The sequence below is a fragment of the Perca flavescens genome, chromosome 17, assembly GCF_004354835.1.
Source record: "Perca flavescens isolate YP-PL-M2 chromosome 17, PFLA_1.0, whole genome shotgun sequence".
NCBI lineage: Eukaryota > Metazoa > Chordata > Actinopteri > Perciformes > Percidae > Perca > Perca flavescens.
Genome location: NC_041347.1, coordinates 33707324 through 33734043, shown reverse-complemented (window position 1 = coordinate 33734043; position 26720 = coordinate 33707324). Strand labels below are relative to the sequence as shown.

General features: G+C 38.8%; 2 protein-coding genes and 2 long non-coding RNA genes across 4 annotated transcripts in view; 2 read left to right on the top strand and 2 right to left on the bottom strand.

Moving 5' to 3' along the window:
- LOC114571635 (nuclear factor 7, brain-like) overlaps positions 1-26720 on the bottom strand; it is a 430007-nt gene that overhangs the window by 319847 nt on the left and 83440 nt on the right. The gene's annotated exons all lie outside the window — the stretch shown is intronic.
- Positions 7034-9045, top strand: LOC114571642 (uncharacterized). The gene is made up of 3 exons (XR_003694689.1): positions 7034-7065; positions 8334-8382; positions 9006-9045. It is a non-coding gene; the product is annotated as an uncharacterized LOC114571642 (long non-coding RNA).
- Positions 13217-14828, top strand: LOC114571641 (uncharacterized). The gene is made up of 3 exons (XR_003694688.1): positions 13217-13337; positions 13585-13677; positions 14799-14828. It is a non-coding gene; the product is annotated as an uncharacterized LOC114571641 (long non-coding RNA).
- LOC114571802 (GTPase IMAP family member 4) lies at positions 23635-25010 on the bottom strand. Its single transcript, XM_028602994.1, has 3 exons — positions 24990-25010; positions 23890-24657; positions 23635-23639 (listed from the first exon to the last, which is right to left on the bottom strand). Exons 1-3 carry the CDS (start codon positions 24997-24999, stop codon positions 23635-23637), a joined length of 783 nt encoding a protein of 260 aa, XP_028458795.1. The 5' UTR covers positions 25000-25010.

Genomic DNA, 26720 nt, shown 5'->3' with positions numbered 1-26720 from the left:
GTATAGAGACAGCATATCTCCACCAGACTCCATGTAAATAATCAGGACTTTTGTATAGAGCTAGCATATCTCCACCAGACTCCATGTAAATAATCAGGACTTTTAGCGTGTATAGCATATCTCCACCAGACTCCATGTAAATAATCAGGACTTTTAGCGTGTATAGAGCCAGCATATCTCCACCAGACTCCATGTAAATAATCAGGACTTTTAGCGTGTATAGAGCCAGCATATCTCCACCAGACTCCATGTAAATAATCAGAACTTTTAGCGTGTATAGAGCCAGCATATCTCCACTAGACTCCATGTAAATAATCAGGACTTTTAGTGTGTATAAAGCCAGCATATCTCCACCAGACTCCATGTAAATAATCAGGACTTTTAGCGTGTATAAAGCCAGCCAGCTCCATGTAAATGGATGAAGTAAAAAAAAAAAATCAAAAGTCCAACTTTCGTTTAAAAGCATATTTAGGATGGAAGTGCCACTTTTAAGATTTACTGTCTTTTCGTTTTTCGGTCAAATGGCCTTTTGAATGGGAGTACTAGGGGCACTTTTATGCTAGCCTCAAAATAGCTATTTTTAAACCACTAAGAAGGCTCGACACAACATGAAACGTTGCTCCAAGTATCACCAGGGGCTCTACACATGAACTCCAGCATTGACAACATAGTTTGTGTACCCAGTCCTCTCATTACGTTATCTCGAGACACTTTACAGATAGAGTAGGTCTAGACCACACTCTATAATTTACAAAGCCCCAACAATTCCAACAATTACAGTAATTCCCTCAAGAGCAAGCAGTGAGACAGTGGCGAGGAAAAACTCCCTCTTGGGAAGAAACCTCGGACAGACCCAGGCTCTTGGTAGGCGGTGTCTGACGGGCCGGTTGGGGGTGTGATGAACAGTGGTGATAATAGTCACATTAATAATGGAACATTGACTGGATGTAGCGGGGAGCTGCAGGGTTCAGCAGGAAGCAGCAGGGTTCAGCAGGAAGCAGCAGGGTTCAGCAGGAAGCAGCAGGGTTCAGCAGGAAGCTGCAGGAAGCAGCAGGGTTCAGCAGGAAGCAGGGGTTCAGCAGGAAGCATCAGGAAGCAGCAGGGTTCAGCAGGAAGCAGCAGGGTTCAGCAGGGTTCAGCAGGAAGCAGCAGGGTTCAGCAGGAAGCAGCAGGGTTCAGCAGGAAGCAGCAGGGTTCAGCAGGGTTCAGCAGGAAGCAGCAGGGTTCAGCAGGGTTCAGCAGGAAGCAGCAGGGTTCAGCAGGAAGCAGCAGGGTTCAGCAGGAAGCAGCAGGGTTCAGCAGGAAGCTGCAGGGTTCAGCAGGAAGCAGCAGGGTTCAGCAGGAAGCAGCAGGGTTCAGCAGGAAGCATCAGGAAGCAGCAGGGTTCAGCAGGAAGCAGCAGGGTTCAGCAGGAAGCAGCAGGAAGCAGCAGGGTTCAGCAGGAAGCAGCAGGGTTCAGCAGGGTTCAGCAGGAAGCAGCAGGGTTCAGCAGGAAGCAGCAGGGTTCAGCAGGAAGCAGCAGGGTTCAGCAGGAAGCAGCATGACATTGCAGGGCACCGCTGAGCTCAGCAGGGAGTGCAGCAGGACCACGGCGACAGCTGGAACCAGGATCTTGGTGCCAACGTTCTCCAAGGAAATACGCTGGGGAAAAAACATAAGGACTCCGGGGAGTAAACTCCCCAGAAGCTAGGATTAGTAACAAGCATTTCTGGGACTGGATGCACACAAATGGTAGTAATAGTAATAGAAAGGGAGAGGAGAGAGCAGCTCAGTGTGTCAGAGGAAGGAAGGAAGTCCCCCGGCAGTCTAGAACTATAACAGCGTAACTATAACAGCGTAACTAAGAGAGACAGGTCATAAGGAGAGGTAGCTTTTTCGGCTTTGAACTCTCCCCCCGGATCGGGCTTGGCTGGCCTGTCTCCCTCTACTTTGTTATGTATTATTAGTCTAACAATTATGAAGAGAAGCAGGTGGGCCAGTTAGGTGAACACTGCAACTCCTCACTCCCTAACTATAAGCTTTATCAAATAGAAGAGTTTTAAGTTCATTCTTGAAAGCGATTACAGTTTCTGCCCCCCGAACCCAGATCGGGAGCTGGTTCCATAGGAGAGGAGCCTGATAACTGAAGGCTCTGGCTCCCGTTCTACTTTTAGAGACTCTAGGTACCACCAGTAACTCTGCATTCTGGAAACGCAGTGCTCTAGTGGGACAATAGGGTATTAGGAGCTCTTCTAGATATGATGGTGCTAGACCATTTAGAGCTTTGTAGGTCAATAGAAGGATTTTAAACTCAATCCTGGATTCAACAGGAAGCCAGTGCAGAGAAGCTAATACAGGAGAAATATGATCTCTTCTCTTAGTTCTTGTGAGAACACGTGCTGCAGCATTCTGGATCAGCTGGAGAGTCTTAAGGGACTTATTTGAGCAACCTGACAGTAGGGAATTACAATAGTCCAGCCTGGAACAAATGCATGTACTAGTTTTTCAGCGTCGTTTTGAGACAGGATATTCCTAATTTTGGCAATGTTACGAAGATGAAAAAAGGCTGTTCTTGAGGGTTGTTTTAAGTGGGCATTAAAGGATATATCCTGATCAAAAATAACTCACAGTAGTCAGACAGCAGCAGACAGTAGTGCTGGAGGCCAGGGCAATACCATCCAGAGTAGCTATATCTTTAGATAATGAGATTCTGAGGTGTTTAGGTCCCAGTACAATAACTTCAGTTTTGTTAGGGTTTAACATCAGAAAATTATAGGTCATCCAGGATTTTATATCTTTAATGCACGCTTGAAATTTAGCTAGCTGACTGGTTTCGTCTGGTTTGATTGACAAGTATAATTGGGTGTCATCCGCATAACAGTGAAAGTTAATTGAGTGTTTCCTAATAATATTGCCTAGAGGAAGCATATATAAGGAGAATAGAATTAACCATAACATAACCACATTTGAGAAACATTGTGTTAAAGAGTAAGATCTTTTTTTAAACATTAAAAAAAACATGAAATTGCATTCCCTAAACCAACCAGACTCCATGTAAATAATCAGGACTTTTATCATCCTAAAACACACTTCATTCAACTTGGACAAAAACTAAATAAAACTACTAAAAGCTGTATTAGGTCATGTTTCCACTTCAACCAACGATCACAACTCTAGCTTTGGTTGAAATAAACACATAGTTTACTCATTTACATGTGGAAATATAAGGCTCTATACACACTAAAAGTTCTGATTATTTACATGCAGTCTGGTGGAGATATGCTGGCTCTATACATGCTAAACGTCCAGATTATTTACATGCAGTCTGGGGGGAATATGCTGGCTCTATACACACTAAAAGCCCTGATTATTTACATGGAGTCTGGTGGAAATATGCTGGCTCTATACACGTTAAAAGTCCTGATTATTTACATGGAGTCTGGTGGAGATATGCTGGCTCTATTCACGCTAAAAGTCCTGATTATTTACATGAAGTCTGGTGGAAATATGCTGGCTCTATACACGTTAAAAGTCCTGATTATTTACATGGAGTCTGGTGGAGATATGCTGGCTCTATACACGCTAAAAGTCCTGATTATTTACATGGAGTCTGGTGGAGATATGCTGGCTCTATACACCCTAAAAGTCCTGATTATTTACATGGAGTCTGGTGGAGATATGCTGGCTCTATACACGTTAAAAGTCCTGATTATTTACATGGAGTCTGGTGGAGATATGCTGGCTCTATACACGCTAAAAGTCCTGATTATTTACATGGAGACTGGTGGAGATATGCTGGCTCTATACACGCTAAAAGTCCTGATTATTTACATGCAGTCTGGGGGGAATATGCTGGCTCTATACATGCTAAAAGTCCTGATTATTTACATGGAGTCTGGTGGAGATATGCTGGCTCTATACACGCTAAAAGTCCTGATTATTTACATGAAGTCTGGTGGAAATATGCTGGCTCTATACATGCTAAAAGTCCTGATTATTTACATGGAGTCTGGTGGAGATATGCTGGCTCTATACACGCTAAAAGTCCTGATTATTTACATGGAGTCTGGTCGAGATATGCTGGCTCTATACACGCTAAAAGTCCTGATTATTTACATGGAGTCTGGTGGAGATATGCTGGCTCTATACACGCTAAAAAGTCCTGATTATTTACATGGAGTCTGGTGGAGATATGCTGGCTCTATACACGCTAAAAGTCCTGATTATTTACATGGAGTCTGGTGGAGATATGCTGGCTCTATACACGCTAAAAGTCCTGATTATTTACATGGAGTCTGGTGGACATATGCTTGCTCTATTCACGCTAAAAGTCCTGATTATTTACATGGAGTCTGGTGGAAATATGCTGGCTCTATACACGCTAAAAGTCCTGATTATTTACATGGAGTCTGGTGCGTTTAGTGCTATCAACCTCAGAGCTGTTTGTAACCAATGCCAAAGATTGTTGTTCCTATTGATCTCTTACACACAGACACCTGAGGATAATAGGGTCCAGGCAAAAAATAAACAGTAGTCACACTTTAAGTCTGACTCGAGACTCGACGTCCCAAAATCCACGTAGAAATTAGAGAAAACAGAAGCTGTAGAACTTGTAAATCTCCATCTAAACATCACTCACTTCCTGCAAAGCTGCAAAACAGACTGCAGCGCTATGATTGGTTGCTTTTTCTTCTTCTTGTTTTTTTTTTTTTAACTTCAAGTGCTTGCTAATAAAATAAATGTTGTATTTCCACTGAAATGTTTGTGTGTGAAGAGTTATTTTAGATTCAGTAAATGTTTTGGTCCAGACTGGCTTATTTGTTACTTTATATCGCTTTTTAAATGTTTTATTGTTGCTTTTATTGGCCCTTTTGAAAAAAAAACTTTAAGTTAGTTTGGCACATTTTTATTTTTCGCCGTTTAAAAGTTTAAAATTCAATTCAATTTCAATTCAATTTCAATTCAATTCAATTCAATTCAATTTTATTTATAGTATCAAATCATAACAAGAGTTATCTCGAGACACTTTACAGATAGAGTAGGTCTAGACCACACTCTATAATTTACAAAGCCCCAACAATTCCAACAATTACAGTAATTCCCTCAAGAGCAAGCAGTGCGACAGTGGCGAGGAAAAACTCCCTCTTGGGAAGAAACCTGGGACAGACCCAGGCTCTTGGTAGGAGGTGTCTGACGGGCCGGTTGGGGGTGTGATGAACAGTGGCGATAATAGTCACATTAATAATGGAACATTGACTGGATGTAGCGGGGAGCTGCAGGGTTCAGCAGGAAGCAGCAGGGTTCAGCAGGAAGCAGCAGGGTTCAGCAGGAAGCAGCGGGGTTCAGCAGGAAGCTGCAGGAAGCAGCAGGAAGCAGCGGGGTTCAGCAGGAAGCAGCGGGGTTCAGGAGGAAGCTGCAGGGTTCAGCAGGAAGCAGCGGGGTTCAGCAGGAAGCAGCAGGGTTCAGGAGGAAGCTGCAGGGTTCAGGAGGAAGCTGCAGGGTTCAGGAGGAAGCTGCAGGAAGCAGCAGGAAGCAGCAGGGTTCAGCAGGAAGCAGCAGGGTTCAGCAGGAAGCAGCAGGGTTCAGCAGGAAGCAGCAGGAAGCAGCAGGGTTCAGCAGGAAGCAGCAGGGTTCAGCAGGAAGCAGCAGGGTTCAGCGGGAAGCTGCAGGGTTCAGCAGGAAGCAGCAGGGTTCAGCAGGAAGCTGCAGGGTTCAGCAGGAAGCAGCAGGGTTCAGCAGGAAGCAGCAGGGTTCAGCAGGAGGCAGCAGGGTTCAGCAGGAAGCAGCAGGGTTCAGCAGGAAGCAGCAGGGTTCAGCAGGAAGCAGCATGACATTGCAGGGCACCGCTGAGCTCAGCAGGGAGTGCAGCAGGACCACGGCGACAGCTGGAACCAGGATCTTGGTGCCAACGTTCTCCAAGGAAATACGCTGGGGGAAAAAACATAAGGACTCCGGGGAGTAAACTCCCCAGAAGCTAGGATTAGTAACAAGCATTTCTGGGACGGGATACACACAAATAGTGATAGTAATAGTAATAGTAATAGAAAGGGAGAGGAGAGAGCACCTCAGTGTGTCAAAGGAAGTAAGGAAGTCCCACGGCAGTCTAGAACTATAACAGCGTAACTAAGAGAGACAGGTCATAAGGAGAGGTGGCCTGTTCGGGCTTTGAACTCTCCCCCTGCCGGATCGGGCTTTGCTGGCCTGCCTCCCTTTACTTTTGTTATATGTTATTAATCCAACAATTATGAAGAGAAGCAGGTGGGCCAGTTAGGTGAACACTGCAACTCCTCACTCCCTAACTATAATCTTTATCAAATAGGAGAGTTTTAAGTTCATTCTTGAATGTTTCTGCCCCCCGAACCCAGATCGGGAGCTGGTTCCATAGGAGAGGAGCCTGGTAGCTGAAGGCTCTGGCTCCCATTCTACTTTTAGAGACTCTAGGTACCACCAGTAACTCTGCATTCTGGGAGCGCAGTGCTCTAGTGGGACAATAGGGTATTAGGAGCTCTTCTAGATATGATGGTGCTAGACCATTTAGAGCTTTGTAGGTCAAGAGAAGGATTTTAAACTCAATCCTGGATTCAACAGGAAGCCAGTGCAGAGAAGCTAATACAGGAGAAATATGATCTCTTCTCTTAGTTCTTGTGAGAACACGTGCTGCAGCATTCTGGATCAGCTGGAGAGTCTTAAGGGACTTATTTGAGCAACCTGACAGTAGGGAGTTACAATAGTCCAGCCTGGAAGTAACGAATGCATGGACTAGTTTTCACTGAAAAAAGTGAAACCACTGTGTCATTTATTTAAAGTTCATTTTTACGTTAGTCTAGTTGAAAATCATGGTTTCTAGGATGAACCTGTTTATTTCCGTTTGCATAAAAGCAGATAACACTCCCCATAGAAAAAATTAAAAGCAACAATTGTACTTAAATTCTATTTTCACTTTAAACCAGAGGTGTTCATGTCACGTGATGTACGTAACGACGTAACCCCACGACCTTGCATTGTTCTGAATTTTGCTGCTGTCCGCCATTACCTCGCTTCGATGAAGATGTCATTTGGCTTTTCAAGGAAACTCGTTTGAACAAGGTAAGCAGTCTTATTGTGTTGTTTTAATGGTAGCGTTTGTTTTCCATGCTCATTTAAAGTTACTGGAATGAAGGGCAACTACTTTACAACTGCTTTTGTAATTTGCGCACATGTTAAGCTAACGCTAGCTAGCTAGGTAACATTAGCTAGCTAAACTAAGTTATTTGCATTCTTTTCACATGCACATAGAGATTTGTTGTCTCTGTGTGTAAAAGTAATGGTAGTATGATAACGCTCGTATTTAAGTCATGCTTAAAAACTAGGAGAGGGCCTGTTCTGCTCGACGTGTTTTTTTTTGCCGAGGGCGGGGAGGTGCACCTCGCGACGGGAATACCGCGGCTACCATAAATTAAGCTGTATGTGGAAGATCGTTCCCCTGTCGACATGTTTCCCCTAACAATTCCTGAACTTGAACCATCTTATCGCTAACCACAGTGGGGTCACTACGCATTTAAACAAGAGGGAAGTACTATTCGACGGTGGAACAGACTTTGACACAACAGCGGCTCGCACACGCCATACACACAGAGCTGGCAGCAGAGCAAAGTGAGGCAAAGAAGGTAAAACTCGTCAACGTCGACATTTTGTCGCATTTCACGGCTTAAATGCATGTTACTGTAAGTGGCATAAACCTTTGGAGTAAAAGACTAAAGAACAAATTACTAAAACGTGTATTTAACAAATAAAAACGTAACGTTAGTTTGACTGTGGTCACGGACGTTTGCCTGCCCGCCTTGTCTTTAATCAACCGCAGATATATTTAACGTGCCACAGCTCTTGGTCTGTTTGTGCTAATCCGACAGCAATGCAAGGTGTCGGCTTCATGTCTGATAAAATGAACCCTGTTAAATTTTCGTTTTAAAGTCGATGGGGAAAAAAACGTCCATAATTATAAACGGGAGTATTTCAGTTCAATGAGTAGCTAGTTTTAGTGATTCATGACACTTAAAGAAGTGCTCTGCACATCACGTCCTGTGCATCTGTTCAGTTTAGCAACAGAGGGATTAATAGGTGACCATTTTCTGTGCCATAGAGACTTTTTAATCCAGATTTACAATTTTTTTTTTTTTGAGGGATATCATAACTTTGGTCCTCTTTCATCATGAGTACTTATTAAAAAGGAATTTGTTTTTAATTCTATAATATTTCAGTATACTACCGCCAATATTTCTGATGTAATTGATAGTTTTTAGTGACAATTATGGATAATGCTAATATCCCCATGTAAAACTAAATGTGAAATCTCGCCTTTTTCTTTGTCTTTACAGGTTTGCTGTTTCCTGAAAAGGTTTACAATTTTAGCCATTACTGAATTTGGTAAGTCCGGGAATTAAGTGAACATTTACATGTATGTTTAATTACGAATTAAAAACCCAAAATAGAGATGCAGCTGATAGCCTAATATATTTCAACATATACTAATACTAATGTAATATCTATTAGTAATAATGTAATTAAAATTGCTTTAGTTACATTTGTAATATAGTGTCTGGCAGTATGAAAGTGTCCTCACATCTCTAGTCAAAACAAATATCACAAAGTTACCCACCTTACAGTAAGTTCATTTGACCAGACAATAAACTATTAAATAAATAGTAAGTCATTTCATGCAGTTTAAGTAACCTTAAAATTGATTTAAATGATTGCAGTAATTGTAAGAACGTCAGTTTGTTTTTCATACTGTATAAACCTATTCACTTATTACAGCTTTTGAATAATTGCAAAGTAGGGACATATGGAGACAAGCAATGATACCTTTACAACTAATGAACTAGTAAAATGAAATATCTTTGCTTTAAAAAGATGTTGCTTTCCTGCTGAAGTAAATGACAAAAACATAACTGTTTATATAAACTGCATGTAAATTTACCATTCTGCATCATGTAAACTGTATTAAGTGGCAATTTGGTAAGGTGGGTCTACTTTTCTTTCTTTCCTAGTCTTCTGATGCATGTGGAAATGCAAAGACTGTGGTACATCTGATTCACGAAGATCTGAGCTACTTAAACATTATAAGCTTGAACACAGACATTATGGACGTCACCATTCCTATCGCTGCATCTATTTCAACTGTCCATGTACCTGCAAGACTTGGAATGCACTTTTGAGCCACTTGTCAAGATGTCATCAGCAATCCTCACAAACGGAACTTACCACATTTAAATGTCTTTTATGCAGTTGCAATCAACGTTCAAATTTAAAAGACTATTTTCAACATATAGCGCAGCACCTGAACAACAGTGAAACGGTAGTTTGTGTGTTTCAGGGGTGTTTTTACAAAACAAATGTTTATGGCTCGTTCCGAACTCACAGAAGCAGAAATCATAAGGATTGTTCTGAAACTGACCTAAAGCCTGAAGTAGTTGAGAAAAAAGGCTCAAGTGTAAATCTTTCTGCTGAAAGTCATTGTAGCAGTATCCAGATTGATAGTGTTGATACTGAGCCCTTAGATGAATTAAGTACAGATGACTTGGGTGATTCCAGTTTTGATGTGCAGGATTTAAATGACTTGACATGTAATGTTGAGCTCAAAGTTGCCTCTCTTCTACTAAAGCTAGAACATATTTATCTTGTTTCTAGTGTGGCCGTTGATGAACTTTTGCAAGAGTTTGACTATTTAATAGGCACTGCTTCTGTCCCTCTTATCCATCAAACCTTAGCTCAGCACTTACAGAATGGTAACTGTCAAGTAGATGAAACTATTCTGCAAGACCTAGCATCTACTCTCTGTAAGTCAAATCCAATCACTGCTTCTTGTAGTGGCCGTGGCCCTCTTTCCACTGCCTGGAAGCGAAAGACTTACTACAAAAAACATTTTAATATTGTAGAATCTGTAGAATTTGTGCTCGACTCACAAAACAAAAAAAAAAAATCATTTCAGTATATTTCTATTCTAAAATCTTTACAGCAGATTCTAAGTTGTGAAACTTTTTTGGACAAAGCAACTAATTTAAAATCTTCATATCAAATTCAATCTGATAAAATTCTGTATAAGTCTTTTTATGATGGTAGTAATTACAGAGAAAATTTGCCGTTTTCAAAGGAGTGTGCTATTTCCCTATTTTATATGTAGATGATTTTGAAATATGTAATCCCCTTGGTACCTCCAGAAAAAAAAAATAAAATTTGTGGTGTTTATTGGACATTGGGGAACTTGCCTGCTAGTTGTCACTCATCGCTTTCAAATATATATTTAGCTGCACTTATTCATACTGAGGATGTTAAGTGCTATGGATTTGACAGTGTTTTGAAGCCCTTAGTAGATGATCTTATTATATTAGAACAACAAGGACTGTTCATTGCCAAGTTGGGGAAATCTCTGAAAGGCTTTGTTCATTGTGTAGTAGCAGACAATCTCGGAGCCCATGGTATTGCAGGTTTTGTGGAAAGTTTTGCAGGTAAATATGTCTGCAGATTTTGTACAGCAGAAAATGTAGACATTCAAACAACAGAAGTCAAGTCTGGAGCATTTTGTGTAAGAAGCAAGGATATCCATACTGCTCATCTTAAAGTTATTGAAGAAAATTCACTGGCTAGTCATTTTGGTGTTAAAAGGAAGTGTACGCTGTCAGAAAATCTGTCATATTTCTGTGTGATGCAGAGTTTCCCCCCAGATATAGCTCATGATCTGTTTGAAGGAATTATCCCTGCTGAGATTGCTCTTTGTCTTACTGTGTTAATTTCAAAAAAATATTTCACGTTAGCCAATTTAAATGAAGCAATAACAACATTTCCATTTAAGTGGACCGATAAGACAAACCGTCCCCATCTTGTGCCCCTCACCTACGCTGCAAAGACAACAATTGGAGGAAATGCACACGAGAATTGGAGCTTGTTGAGATTTCTTCCTTTCTTGATCGGGACCAGAGTTCCTTCAAACGAACCAGCCTGGCAAGTCCTCTGTGAATTAAAGGACATTGTAGAACTGGTTGTTGCACCTTTTCACACGGAGGACTCTATTTGTTATCTTGACTTCAAGATATCTGAACACAGGACAGTATTCCAAGAAGTTTTCCCTGATCAAAGAATTCGGCCCAAACATCATTACTTGGAGCATTATCCAGGGTTAATACGCCAGTTCGGACCCCTTGTTGCACTATGGACTATGAGATTTGAAGCAAAACATAGCTTCTTTAAAAGAGTAATTCGTCATACAAACTGTTATAAAAATGTACTGTATTCATTAGCTCAAAGGCACCAATTTCAGACTGCATATAATCTGCACATGTGTAGATTTTGTAAGCCATCTTTGGAGGTTTCTGATGTTTCAACACTTCCCCTTGATGTTATTAATGAGGACATTGCATTGGCAGTAAAGCAAAGACATCAACACGTGGACACTGTGAACCTTGCAAAAAGTGCAACCTATGACGGCTTCAACTACAAGATTGGAATGGTGGTAGCCCATGGGTCTCTGGCTGGACTTCCAGAGTTCTGGGAAATAATTCATATGATTGTTCTACAGGAGAGACTAATTTTCATTGTCAAAAAATGGGATACCTGGTACCTGGAACATTACAGAGCTTATGACTTAGTCATATCTACTGCTAGGGAACTAAGTCTTGTTGGGGTGCATGAACTGACAGATCCTTACCCTCTGGCTCACTACATGGTTGATGGACGGCGCCTCGTCTCTCTGAAGAGATACATACATGCATAAGGTTGAATATGAATGAGTGTAGGATTGGAAATGTTTGAGAATTCCTTGTTTTGCTTTATTTTGCTGTCCTCTCATAATGTAAAAAAGACAATGCTTTAAGGCCGTAGCAGTTTGACTTTGGACACAAATGTATGGGAATTTCAGAAAGTGTAAAACTTCTCTTTATCACTATAATAGTGATTAGTGGGATTGTTAATCATAAAATTGGTGAGTAGTAATTAGATGAAAGTTATGGACCATACAACTAATACAAATTTTTTTTATTCCTGTTTTTACTAGATTCTTTTTGATGGGCGGATATGGCAGTGAAAAGGCCAGCCAAGTTGCGGGTTGTTTTGAATCCTGATGACACCAGGAAGCTAATTCTGTCTGATGGAATTCCAGAGACAATGGAGCAGCTTATGGATGAAGTCCGGAAAGTGTGTGGGTTTAATGGTAATTTCAGACTGCAGTACCAAGACAGAGACTTTGGAGATGCGCTAGTGAACTTGACATCTACTGTTGAACTTGAGGACTTGGCAACTGTCAAGGTCATCCCAATAATTGATGATTGCAGCCAAGGACTTAATCTTACTGTCTGTGATGATTTGTCAACTCAATCAGATGACACAGAGCTCCTTTCCACACCCTCCAGCTCTGTCTCTACAAGAACTCAGATGTGGCCAAGAGAGTTTCCGATACCAACGTTCTCCTATGACACTGAACTGCAGTTAGAGAAGGGGAATGTGGTGTATAGGTCAAACATGACAAGGTTGACACCTAGTTCAAAAACAAAATCTGATATTCTGGAAAAGGTAGCTGAAGAGATTTTCAAGTACAAGGCCTACCCAACAGATTCTGACTTCAGTGATGTTGCCGAAGCACTTATCAAGAAGCATCCATGTCTCTCTGAACCTGGTTCATACAATGGTTGTTACGGGTGGAAGCAGCGGTTGAAGACCAAAATGGGCAACTACCGAACTCAGTTGAAGGGCATTGGGTGTTCTGAATTACTTGCAAATTCACTTAAATCCAAAGCTCCAGAGGATGCATTGCCAGCAAAAAAAGTAAAGAGACCTAAGAGAGGAGAGGCCAACCACATACCTGACATTCCAAATGGAGAGACCCCAGACAAGTTGGAAAAGGAGAGACTGTTACTTCTAAGTGAGGTGATGAAACGAAACAACCGTGCACTGATAAAGGACAAAATGGCCAAGACTTTTTCACTGCGGAGACATGAAATTGTGGAGAAGGAATTAGGAGTGGAGGACTTAAAAGTCAGATGGCCCGCATTGTTCTCAATGGATGAGGTAAGTAACTTTTTTGTAAATCCATTGCAATAGTTCAGTCCTATAATATTCTTCCCTACCATTAGAAACCTGCTAATGAGCCATAATGCATCTTTAGGCCCTAGATGTCAAAAATAAGATCTTACGCACCACATCTTGTAATGTGCTGTTTTTTTTTTTTTTTTAAGATCAATGCTGAATTCATGAGGATTAAAACTGTTCCTCTTCAACCGCGGTTCCTGGCTTCCTTGGACAAGCACCACAGCAAGCTGATTGATATCATCAGAAACAAGGGAGGAACTGTCAGAGAGAAGACCCGGAACATACTGAGAGTTTTGGATCAGGTATGTATGTACTCACTCAGTACATCAAATAAAATTTGCAGAGATTTGTAGAGTTAAAATACACTTTGGAAGATGTGCCGTGCTTCTCTTCTGAGTTTGACTGACTTTTTAACTGGTTTACTCAAAGCATTTGTAAATAAAAAGTACTGTTTACCAAAGAACCCATGTGCATTGTGTGGCAGTTGCATCTTTAATCAAGTTATAAAACTGAACAGCATAATTTTGTACTGTTTGTGCTTTGACCTAGAGTCTTGAGGTAAATCTAAAGAGAGAGTGCCTGCTGAAGTCCCTTATTGTGTACCTTGGGGAGGATGTGGACAAACTTATCAAGGAGTATCTGGTAAGTAGTTATATGCAATAATCACTTTGGACAAGATAAAGAAATATTAAAAGTCATACATGGTCTCAACACTTGTCAACTGTTTCTAAAAACCTTATATACGTCTTAAAAGTACAAACAAATATATCATATAAAGAAAAGAAAATTCCTCATAACTTTTGGCAAAATCTTTCCGCCATTATTAACCCTTCGCTAAGTCAAGCCCCTCAAACTAAGACGGGACAACCATAGCGTAGTATTTGCCAGCTGCGAACAGGTGCGACAACAACGCAGCTATGCTCCGTAGAGTTTCATACAATCGGTTCAGATTTAATTCATTTTCAGGCTGGTTCTGTTGATTTCGGGCTAGTCGTGGTTAAATGTTGTACCTAGATCATGTGTGATATTGATACTCGTTACCTGGCAATGTTTGAAGTACATAATACGTTTATTCCCTTTTCCTAAACCAAAATCAACCCCTGTCTGCTAGGTGGCTATCCAGTTTAGCATAGCTAGCCTCCCCCACAACAGCAGGTAGCGCTGTGAGTCAAAATTCCACTAAATGTAGTGGAAGGTAGAGCTGATTTTGTAAAGATTTCCATGATAATGTACTGTTAAAAAATTATAACTACTTTTGAGGGTGTTTATCAATAATGAGAAATTATTACAATAAAACAAATTGTAGATACAAGATATTGTATAAAATATTTCTCTTCAGAGCAGCAGCAGTGCAGACATAGTAATGAAAGCCTGGACATGCCAAATATTGCATTGTGTAAGGTATCTAGCTGTGGACAGATTCTGAAATTAATGAAAATATGAAAGCACAAGGCAGGTGTGTCTTAACATTATAGTGCAAACCTAAAAGTATGTACTGTTTATGTTTTGGAGGTTAATAGTAATACTTCTAATGCTTTACTTGTGATGAGTCAAATGTTTGCTGTAAGAAAAATATTTGGAGGAGCTGCCATTTACTATCTGCTGGAATTTGCAAGTCATTACATTTCCAAAAGACCCCCATTGATTTGATTAATTTATTTTCAAATTTGATTGAAAAAACATTTGCATGCGTATTTATTTATATTGGTGCACCAGACAAAGGTTTAATCAGAATAACTTTTAAAATAAATCTCTTTTATCAGGTTGTTCAGAAGGACCAAGCTGAAACAGAGCTCGTGAGGTGTACAATGGCAGTGTTTGTTATAAGGGAGGAGGAGGATCCTCTCCAGCCACCACAGGACGTTGGGGTTGTAATAGAAGGTGTGGAAGTCCTTAACAAGCTGCCATCAGTTACACATGCATGTGCCATGTTATTTGGCCTCATCTACGCTCTAAACTTGAGCTATCCAGGTGAGCTCAAATACACTTTTGATGCGCTGCAGAAAATCTTCATGGAGATTGAACCAAAGACAATGAGACGCAGAGTGTGCAGTCTGAGTGTCAAGCTCTAAATAATGGATTATTCCAAGAAACATTTGGATGCAGCATGTTTTTGTTCTGTGTTCTAGCTTGTATTCAAAAACCTTGCAGGAGAATGAAAGGGGATATTGTTAAATGTAAATAAGAGACACATACTTCAATTGAACAGCCTTACTTTAAGAATTTCTTTTTACAGAATTCTCATTTTTTTTGTGGAAGCCCATGTCTGGTAACACTGTCAGAGTGTGGTTATGGTGGAGTTGTGTCAAGTTTAAAAAAAAAACTTAAACAAATTGAGAGATAAAAAAAATTGTACTGTAAACCGTGAAGGAAAAAGTAGACTTGCATGGAAAACATCACTTTGTGTGGTGAGTGTTAATTTCTAAAATGTCTTCTGGTACAAAAGACAAAATGATTGCAATCTGTTTTCAAGTGTCAGAAGCCTTGTTGGGTTTTAGAAAATAGTAAAAGCTAATGTGGACAGTGGTAATATGAAGCAATTATAAGAACATGACTGCTGCTGTTCATAGTTTGCAACCCCAGCATGTGAACTGTATTTTCTCTTTATTTTGGTCTCTTGTTACATTTGTAATAGTTCAAAATAATGTGACATTCATATATTATAGTCCTTTTTATAGATGGATGGCCACGTTTTAGCACGGTTAAAAAGTATTTTTACTAGGGTTGGGCATCATTTGGATTTTAACGATTCTGATTCAGATTCTTCCTTTCGATTCTGGTTCTTATCGATTCTCGATTCTGATTCTTTAAGGGTGGAGTTAAAACGGGTCACATGCTTATTTCACAAATAAGAGCAACGTTTTATTTTGATTCAAAGGTAGGTTGCAGTTTGACGGGGCTTTTTTCAATGTAAAATAAAGCCACACTAGAGCACCGCTTACTGTGCTCCACGGCTGCAACACAACAAGCGTCTGGCAGCTACAGAAACCAAAACTTGCGCATGTTAAATCTGGGTTCCATGATCAGATTTGAAACAAAGTCCTCCAAACGATTCCAATAAAGAAACGATTCCGATGGAATCGTAATTTTTTAAACTCTTCCAAGTTGGAATCGGTTCTCGATGCCCAACCCTAATTTTTACACAATACATCTCAAGTTTAAAATGAGAAACAAACCAGTTTGACATGTTTACATTACAATGTTTTGTAAAGTTTAAGATGTGATTTAAGGTTGCATATGGGTTTTAAAAGAAAAAAAAGACCATATTTCACTTAACCCTTGTGTTGACCCGTTCTCAAAACTTCTTCAGAAATATGGCTTTTTTAACCAAATTACCCAAAACAATTTTATAGAACTTGAAAAAAAATTTGAAATGGATTGAAAACTTGACTAAACTTTGAGATACACGTCTGTGATTATCCATCAACATAGGTTCCTCTAATATTAGTAAAAATAATTCATAATTTCAAAGTTAAGTATATTTTCCTGTAAATGACATGTATTGACCATGTATTCCAACAATAAGTGTAAAACTAGGGGTAATAAGTTGGTGTTAGTGAAAAATGGCATCGAAAATGTCGAAGAAAGTGACACAAAGTGTTTTAAAAAAGGGACAGAAATGTAAAAAAGTGTTCATTTTGACCCAGGACAACAAGTGCATGGTCAACCGGAAGACAACACAAGGGTTAATTGTATACATGTTTTGTTTTTTAATACTTGTTTTTTTTTTTTTTTTTTTATTCTAAACTCAAGTGACTGTGTGAAACAGCTAGCTGCTGAAATATGCATTGCAGATTTATTTTTTTATTTTACAAAAGGTGATGCACATTTAAAAAAGACATCCCATTAAACAAAGGTTTTTTCATGAGAATATTCTTGTCTTTATTTAAAGTCATTTAAGCATTGAGTGTAACATGTTTTAGTGAAAATTCTAATTTTATATTATAGCAAAGTAAAATGTAAAAATGCATAAGATGTTATTGATCTACATTAAGTAATGTTTTGGCTTGTGACTAAAGAAATTATAGTAAGGTATATGTAAAAGTTATAGTTTGAACTGAATCAAAAATTTAAGTTGAGAAGAACTAAAAAAATTAGTGTTTTAATTAGTTTACTCTAAACTAAAAACTATACTTCAATGTAATAGTAATATTGGGTTTCTCCAAATTGAAAACTTAATTTGGAAGAATGTAAAATAATGGTTTATGGTCTTTATAACAAATAATATTTTTACATTGTGTGAATGTAAATCTTTAACTTTGGATAAATAAATATTTTAATTTATAATAAATAAAAATGTAAATTTAGACTAAATCAGAAATATAATTCGAGCAAAACTAAAAGAATTACCTGTAACAAAATTAGAGCGTTTTAATTAGTTTATTCTAAACTAAAAATTATACTTGGATGTAATAGTAATATTGGGTTTCACCAAATTGAAAACTTAATTTGGAACAACATAAAATAATAGGTTATGGACTTAAAACAAATAATATTTTTACTTTGTGTTAATGTAAATCTTTAAATTCAGATGAATACATATTTTTAATTTATAATGAATCAAAATTAATATTTAGACTAAATCAGAAATATATTTTGAGCAAAACTAAAAAAATTAGCTGTAACAAATTAGAGTAATTTTTTTAAGTTGATCCAAAGTACCATTTTTTTCAGTGTTTCAGCGTCGTTTTGAGACAGGATATTCCTAATTTTAGCAATGTTACAAAGATGGAAAAAGGCTGTTCTTGAGGTTTGTTGTAGATTGGCATTAAAGGATATATCCTGATCAAAAATAACTCCTAAATTTCTGACAGTAGTGCTGGAGGCCAGAGCAATACCATCCAGAGTAGCTATGTCTTTAGATAATGAAGTTCGGAGGTGCATTGGTCCCATCACAATAACTTCGGTTTTGTCTGAGTTTAACATCAGAAAATTGTGGGTCATCCAGGATTTTATATCTTTAATACACATTTGAAGTTTAGCTAACTGACCACTTTCGTCTGGCTTAAAAGCTGTCTTTGACATTTTAGCTGCTTTTCCCAAAGTCATTTTGGCCCTATTTTTAAAGTTTTTGATGTCTTTTGGAGCATTTTGTCTGTGTGTGTGTGTGTGTGCTATGATTCAATCGTTCATCATTCAAAATCATGCCGTAAAATAACTTAATGTGTTTTCACACCAAAGGGGGCTCTTTTTCCAGTATTAATGTGTAAGGTAGGGTTGATTAGTTATTCAAACAAAGAGAAATACTTTACAATTCACTTACTTTATTATTATTTTTTACCTTTTATAGGCTAATGTTAACATTGGAAAATGTATGAAATTGAACATTGGTTGGCAAATATGTAAAAATATTTTTAAACAAGAAAATTATTTTGATTTAAGAGAATCAGAAACCACTATTAGAGCCTTTTTAACAGTGATTGGCTTGCCCAGCTTGTTAATAGCCAGTGTATGTTCATTTTTGCTTCCAGTTTGTTAGATTGCACAAACATTTGGTCTAATCATAACTGGCCTGGCAACCCAAAGGCCAGGGTTTGGCTTCCAGATTTGTTTGGTGATTTATGATGTGGGGGTCCAGCCCCAGATTTTTTTTAGCATTAAAGACTTCATTTTCTGCATTTTGATGAATTTTTATGCACCTATTTCTACCTTTTTCTGAATAAATATGCATGAAATATCTTTATGTAAAGGGAAACATTAGGCTACAATCCAAATATAAAAATATTGCAGTAAGGCTGTCAGGAATTCTGTATTGCTTTCATCTATTTATTCTCCTTTAGATCGACTTTTCTAATTATATCTGAGTCAGCACACATGTAGCCTAGGCATAATTTACTCTTCCATCTTTAGCATCTTTTGTTAGGGAAGTAACATCCGTAAATGTGCATAAGACAATTATTCACCTCAGTGATACTTTATTAATTTAATTTATTAATAAACCTCTGGACTGTAATATTTCAGATGTTTGAGCAAGATTTCTGCTCATGTCCAAAACTTTGTGCACATTCAAAATATAACTCATCCCATCTGTGCTCTCTGAGATTTGAAGGAGTTGTGATATTATGTGAAAAAAATAAAGTTATAATAGGCTATTACGAGAATAAAGTCACTATATTTCAGAAAATAATCTATAGGCTACCTGCACCGTAGTCTGCTGTGCATTACGTGATTGCTCTGCTGATATGGTAGATCTCAGACCTCCTGACAGACTCAGAGCCCCGTTTGAGACGTTTAGGGAAGTGGCTGTAGCCTACGCTGCCAATTGCTCTACATCGGAGGTGGAAACCCGAAACTTCTGGCAGAAATGCACGGAGCACAAACGCAACAGCAGATATCGACAGCAGAGCGCGTTGTAGGATTTTATTCTAAAATTTGACCGATGACCGGTCTGGCCCTAAAAAGGCCAGACGTAATCTGACTCCAATTCTATGGTCACTGAATAGTGTTCGTTTACTGGTAGATCAGAGAAATAGACTCAAGATTCAAAATAAGACTCCAGATTCGTCCAGTTAAAGTTAATAACAAGCTTTAGTGAATGATATTGCAAAATACAATAAACTTGTGCACAAGGATCAGATTACTTCAAAACAAAATACCACATACCAATATCGCTATAACCTAGCAGACAGACAGAGATTCCCCCAGCATCTGATGCCGGCTAACCCAGAACCTTCACTTTTTATCCATTCTCTCTGCTCCATCCATGGTGCTGTTATCAGTTGGATATAGTCCCGATCTTCTGGCTCCAGCCGGCTAACGATATGTAACACACCGTATGAAAACATGACCCTCAGTTCTCTCATTCTCAGCTCAACAGAGTCAAGTGGCTATTGTTGGGTCTGAACACCTGTATGTTTTTAATCTCCTACAAACTAAGGAGTTTCCTGAGAGCCAGGTCATCTTCATACTCTGTGTCACAAATCACGCACTTGCAAAACACTGACCATTGTTGCCTCGCTCCCCCCCTGATCAGAGAAGACCTTTTTCTCTCAGGCAATAATCTCAGACTCCCTTTATAATGTTAAATCACTGTAAAACCAGATGGCCTCTCATAACCCTGGGAAACAAGGCAACAAGGTCCGCATCATGAACTCTACAAACCTGTTACTCTTACTCTCACAAATATATTCTAACAGCGTTCATAAACCTGAAGCTGTGCAGCTTTTTACAGCGAGAGTGGACACTAAACGACGTCCGGTTTCATATTTGTCAGTCAACTTTTCTAAAAACATTCGGGGCTGAACCCCCGGTAAAATGTTTGATGCTGAAGGAGACGGAGCAGAGCTCCGGCAGGGTGTGTTCTGGACCTGAGGAGGGGGATCTGCGCTCCGGTGTGCTCCGGCCCAATTTAACCTCTGTGTGTGTGTGTGTATTTTTGTGTGTGTGTGTGTGTGTGTGTGTGTCTGTGTATGTCTGTGTATGTCTGTGTGTCCGTGTCTCTGTGTGTGTGTGAGTGTGTGTGTGCGTGTGTGTGTCTTTCTGTGTGTGTGTGTGTGTGTGTGTGTGTTGTATGTGTGGGTGTGCGTTTCTCTGTGTGTGTGCGTTTCTGTGTGTATGTTTGTTTACATATCTTTGTGGGGACCTGAACTTTAACCTTCAAAGTGAGGACGATTTTTTTTTGTGTGTGTGGTTTTTGTGTGGGTGTGTGTGTGTGTGTGTGTGTGTGTGTGGGTGTGAGTTTCTCTGTGTGTGTGTCTGTGTGTGTGTGTGTGTCTGTGTTCGTTTATGTCTGTGTGTGTGTGCGTTTCTATGTGTGTTTGTCTGTGTGTATGTTTGTGTGTGTGTGTGTGCGTTTCTCTGTGTGTGTGTGCCTGTGTGTTTGTGCATTTCTGTGTGTGTGTGTGTGTGTGTGTGTGTCTGCATGTGTCTGTCTGTGTGTGTGTGTGTGTGTGTCTGTGTGTTTCTCTGTGTGTGTGTATGCGTGTGTCTGTGTGTATGTGTGTGTGGGTATGCGTTTCTCTGTGTGTGTGCGTGTGTGTGCATTTCTGTGTGTATGTTAGTTTATATATCTTTGTGGGGACCTGAACTTTAAAGGAACACGCCGACTTATTGGGACTTCAGCTTATTCACCGTATTATTTTGTCAATCATTCGGAGCAGTAGGCTAGTTGGAACCAGTTACCAGCAGGATCTGTGCTAGGCTAAGCTAATGCTGGGGGGCGTCAGGCAGCGTTACGACACACACGGACATGAGAAGGGTATGTATGGACTAGTCTAACTCTGGGGGTTACAGTGAATAAGATAAAGTCCCAATAAGAGATGAGAAGGGTATGTATGGACTAGTCTAACTCTGGGGGTTACGGTGAATAAGATAAAGTCCCAATAAGAGATGAGAAGGGTATGTATGGACTAGTCTAACTCTGGGGGTTACAGTGAATAAGATAAAGTCCCAATAAGAGATGAGAAGGGTATGTATGGACTAGTCTAACTCTGGGGGTTACGGGAATAAGATAAAGTCCCAATAAGAGATGAGAAGGGTATGTATGGACTAGTCTAACTCTGGGGGTTACAGTGAATAAGATAAAGTCCCAATAAGAGATGAGAAGGGTATGTATGGACTAGTCTAACTCTGGGGGTTACAGTGAATAAGATAAAGTCCCAATAAGAGATGAGAAGGGTATGTATGGACTAGTCTAACTCTGGGGGTTACAGTGAATAAGATAAAGTCCCAATAAGAGATGAGAAGGGTATGTATGGACTAGTCTAACTCTGGGGGTTACAGTGAATAAGATAAAGTCCCAATAAGAGATGAGAAGGGTATGAATGGACTAGTCTAACTCTGGGGGTTACAGTGAATAAGATAAAGTCCCAATAAGAGATGAGAAGGGTATGAATGGACTAGTCTAACTCTGGGGGTTACAGTGAATAAGATAAAGTCCCAATAAGAGATGAGAAGGGTATGTATGGACTAGTCTAACTCTGGGGGTTACAGTGAATAAGATAAAGTCCCAATAAATCGGCGTGTTCTTTTAACCTTCAAAGTGAGGCTGATTTTTTCCGCTGCTTGACATTTTTTTTCAATATTTTTGTGAGGACTTTTTTTGTAGGTTTAAGGTTTTCAGCATTTGTTGTTCATTTGTTTTCCTTTTTCTTTACACTTTTTTGACATTTTTTTTAAATCTGAAAAGTCTTTACATATCCTTGTGATGACCTACATTTTAACCTACAAAATGAAGACATTTGAAGAAAGTATAGCTGTTTAAAAAAAGGAAGATATTTCATCTCTCTCTCTCTCTCTCTCTCTCTCTCTCTCTATATATATATATATATATATATATATATATATATATATATATATATATATATATATATACAGGCCAAAAGTTTGGACCCACCTTCTCATTCAATGTGTTTCTTTATTTTCATGACTATTTACATTGTAGATTCTCACTGAAGGCATCACAACTATGAATGAACACATATTATATATTATATACTTAACAAAAAAGTGTGAAATAACTGAAAACATGTCTTATATTTTAGATTCTTCAAAGTAGCCACCCTTTGCTTTTTTTGATAACTCTGCAAACCCTTGGTGTTCTCTCAATGAGCTTCATGAGGTAGTCACCTGAAATGGTTTTACCTTCACAGGTGTGCTTTGTCAGGGTTAATTAGTGGAATTATTTCCCTTATTAATAAAAAAGCAAAGGGTGGCTACTTTGAAGAATCTAAAATATAAGACATGTTTTCAGTTATTTCACACTTTTTTGTTAAGTACATAATTCCATATGTGTTCATTCATAGTTTTGATGCCTTCAGTGAGAATCTACAATGTAAATAGTCATGAAAATAAAAAGAAAACTCATTGAATGAGAAGATATGTCCAAACTTTTGGCCTGTACTGTATATATATACATATTTATATAATTTGTATAATTTTATAGAAATGAGGACGCACAAGTCACATGCTGACAGAGAAAAAATACATCAAATATGAAACACAACAAAATGCAACTGTGGCCAAAACATCCAGATAGATAGATAGATACTTTATTGATCCCCAAGGGGAAATTCAAGGTCCCAGTAGCTTAAAGACACCACACACAACATACACATGCATCATAAACAGGATGATACAATAACAAATCCACATGAATAATATGGACAATAAAAGAAAAGAAAGTAAATAAAAAATCCTTCTCCTTTTACATACATATCTAAACACGTTGCATGTCTGATTAAGGTGCCTTATTGGCAACATTTGCATAAAAAATCTGACTCCTTGTTAGAGTCATAATTCAATAAAATCTAAACAGACATGATAAACTTATTTATAGATTCAGTGTGACTTAATCTTTCAGATATTCCCTGTCACCTCTATGTCCTATGCTATTTAAAATCCATAAATCTCTTTCAGATATTCCCTGTCACCTCTATGTCCTATGTTATTTAAAATCCATAAATCTCTTTCAGATATTCCCTGTCACCTCTATGTCCTATGTTATTTAAAATCCTTAAATCTCTTTCAGATATTCCCTGTCACCTCTATGTCCTATGTTATTTAAAATTAATAAATCTGATTTAAAATTAGAAATCATACGAAACAGAAAACCCATCAGTCACTTAGACACAAAAACGTGAACAAAACAGTAGTTACCCTTTAACCTGCAAAGTGAGGATGATTTTAGAAATCAGAACTTGTTTTTAACTCAATGTAATCCAGTGATAGTTGACTGGGTACATCCATCAGGAGCTGCTGACTCATCATTCAGACACTGGGCCTACAAGGAAACTAATTTAGTCTGAAAATAACATGTAGCTAATTCACTGACATTATACTTCATACTATCTTACACCAGAGAAGTTGCTTAAATTATTACACAGGGGAGTACACAAGGGGGGGGGGCTACATTACATTGACGTTCAGCGTTAGCTCTTGCTTCAGCCACATGTTTTAAGTTAGTTATTTCTTTTTGCAGTTCCAACACCTCCCCGGAGTATCTGGCTTGCAGTTCCTCTATCTCTTTCTTCCTCTTTGCCTCAGATTCTTGCAGGAGTTGTTGTTTCTTCCTCTCTATTTCTTCCTCTGCTTTTATGAACATCTCTGTGGTGTAGTACGACCCGCCATTATCCTTGATCAATAAGTCTATCTTCATCAGAAGCTGAGTGACTTGACACGGGTTTTCCACCTCGTTGTTGAAGACGTGATAACGGCCATGACATTTCTGAATGATTTCTTGCAGGTCTTTGCTCTTTGAAACGAACTCTTCAATGGTTTGTTTCTTCAGCTTGTCTCCATGGGTAAACAGCACCATTGTGTATTTGTCTGCATCTTTACCAAATGTGTCTTGAATCATTTTCACAGTTTGTTTCTCTTCCTCTGTGAATCTGCCGATCTGAATAATCACCAGGAAGGCATGAGGACCAGGAGAGGACATACCGATACACATCTTGATCCTTTTAAAGACTTCTTCATTGTTTAAACGTGTATCAAACAGCCCTGGAGTGTCGACGACTGCAACCTTCCTCCCTCCAACCTCTCCCCATGCTTTCTTGCATTCAGATGTCACAGAAACGGAGGACAGTTCAGCCACAAAAGCCTCTCTGCCCAAGATGGTGTTTCCTGCTGAACTCTTCCCTGCACCTGTCTTCCCAACTAGAACAAGCCTCAAGCCATCAGATCCTGCAGATAAAAATACACAGAATTTTACATCAGACACTGTGAGGACTTGGCTGTGACGTAGGTTACATAGTTTGAAAATAGATGCAGACTGAGATGTTTCTGTTCATAACGCTAGATTTGGTTTACCAAAGACGCTAGCAAAGCAACACAAGACAGAAAATAATCACAGCAGAGACCACAGAAATATATAGCTAAACATGGACCTCCCTGTTTAACTATATATTTTGTCTGTAATGTTACAGTTAGAGCCGGGAATGACAACAAGTTTGCTGATTTACCATCTCTCATGTGCATTGAATGATGGAGAAAGCAGTAGGAAAATAATGTGTTACCCTTCGACATTTTGCACGCCATCTCTCACAGCTGGTCAGAGTCTGAAATGGGAGAAAAGAAAAGTTGGACTCAGGGAGCCAATAGCTGAACTGTGGAAACAGTCTCTAAGGTGATCTCTTTTAAATACAGATCTCAATTAATGTTATTAATTTATCTTTGTAGGTTTAAAGAGGGACACAAGAAGGGTGATAGATCAAGCACTAACCTGTATAAGTGTATGTGTGTGTGTGTGTGTGTGTGTGTGTGTGTGTGTGTGTGTTGTGTGTGTGTTTGTGTGTGTATGTATGTGTGTGTGTTTGTGTGTGTGCAGGATAGGAGGAGGAAAAAAAAGGGGGGGGTTAATGAGTAGCAGGGCCACGTGGTCGACTAACCACGCAAGGTTCAAGATGGCGGTCGGAGGTGCTGCCTGCTTGTAGGCTCTTTGTAGTTTGTTACAAAGACCCAAAATGGCTACTCCCAACGCTGAAGTAGCGTGGAACCCCGCGAGACTTCAACACATTTTACAGACAAATAGGGGACATACCCTGTTAACACAGGGCAAGTATGTGCTTGTATGTATGTGTAGGTTTAGGTGGAAAAGAGAGAGAGAGAAAAGGAGGGAAAACACAAATGATAGAAAGAAAAAACTTATTTTTTCCAATTGCTAACACACTAAAATGACATGCATAGCACAATTATTTAAACTGACACACAGAGAGCAAAACCTCTTCTCAAGTCTCCAAAAGTCTAAACACATTTTCTGCTTGACACACATTTTGCAATTCAAAATGGCAATTTTTAAATGCACTGAACATGGTTCTCTGCATAAGATACAACAATCTGACATAAAGTCACATATTAACTCTGCCATTCAAAATGACACTACATGAGCTGATTGGCCAATATATGTGCCACCTGGCCAAACACCTCAATGGTTCATTGTTTCCACTTTAATCAGGAAGTAAGCACTATAATGCCTCTTGTTTTCGAAATGGTTTTCTGCACATTTTCTTTTCAGTTTACTGTTTTTTGGAATGTTTTTGTTCAGTCCAATTACAGGCCAAAAGTTTGGACTCACCTTCTCATTCAATGTGTTTCTTTATTTTCATGACTATTTACATTGTAGATTCTCACTGAAGGCATCAAAACTATGAATGAACACATATGGAATTATGTACTTAACAAAAAAAATGTGAAATAACTGAAAACATGTCTTATATTTTAGATTCTTCAAAGTAGCCACCCTTTTGCTTTTTTTTTTTCATAACTCTGCAAACCCTTGGTGTTCTCTCAATGAGCTTCATGATAGTCACCTGAAATGGTTTTATGTGCTTTGTCAGGGTTCATTAGTGGAATATTTCTTATTAATAAAAAAAAGCAAAGGGTGGCTATGAAAATCTAAAATATAAGACATTGAATTATTTCAGAAGGTGTGTTCATTCAAAGTTTTGATGCCTTCAGTGAGAATCTACAATGTAAATAGTCATGAAAATAAAAAGGAAACACATTGAATGAGAAGGTGTGTCCAAACTTTTGGCCTGTACTGTACTACGGTTGGCATGTTCTGACCCGTCTCAGTGAGTAATCAAAATGATTTTGAAGTTACTGCACACTATATTGACTCTGGTAAGGATAGGGATTTTTTGTTTTTTAGTTAGGTACTTGGAGTAATTATGCAATAATGACAGATTCACAGATTTTTCTTTTGTTTACAGTAAATAAATAATAAACAAATACAAATCTTAAAGTCA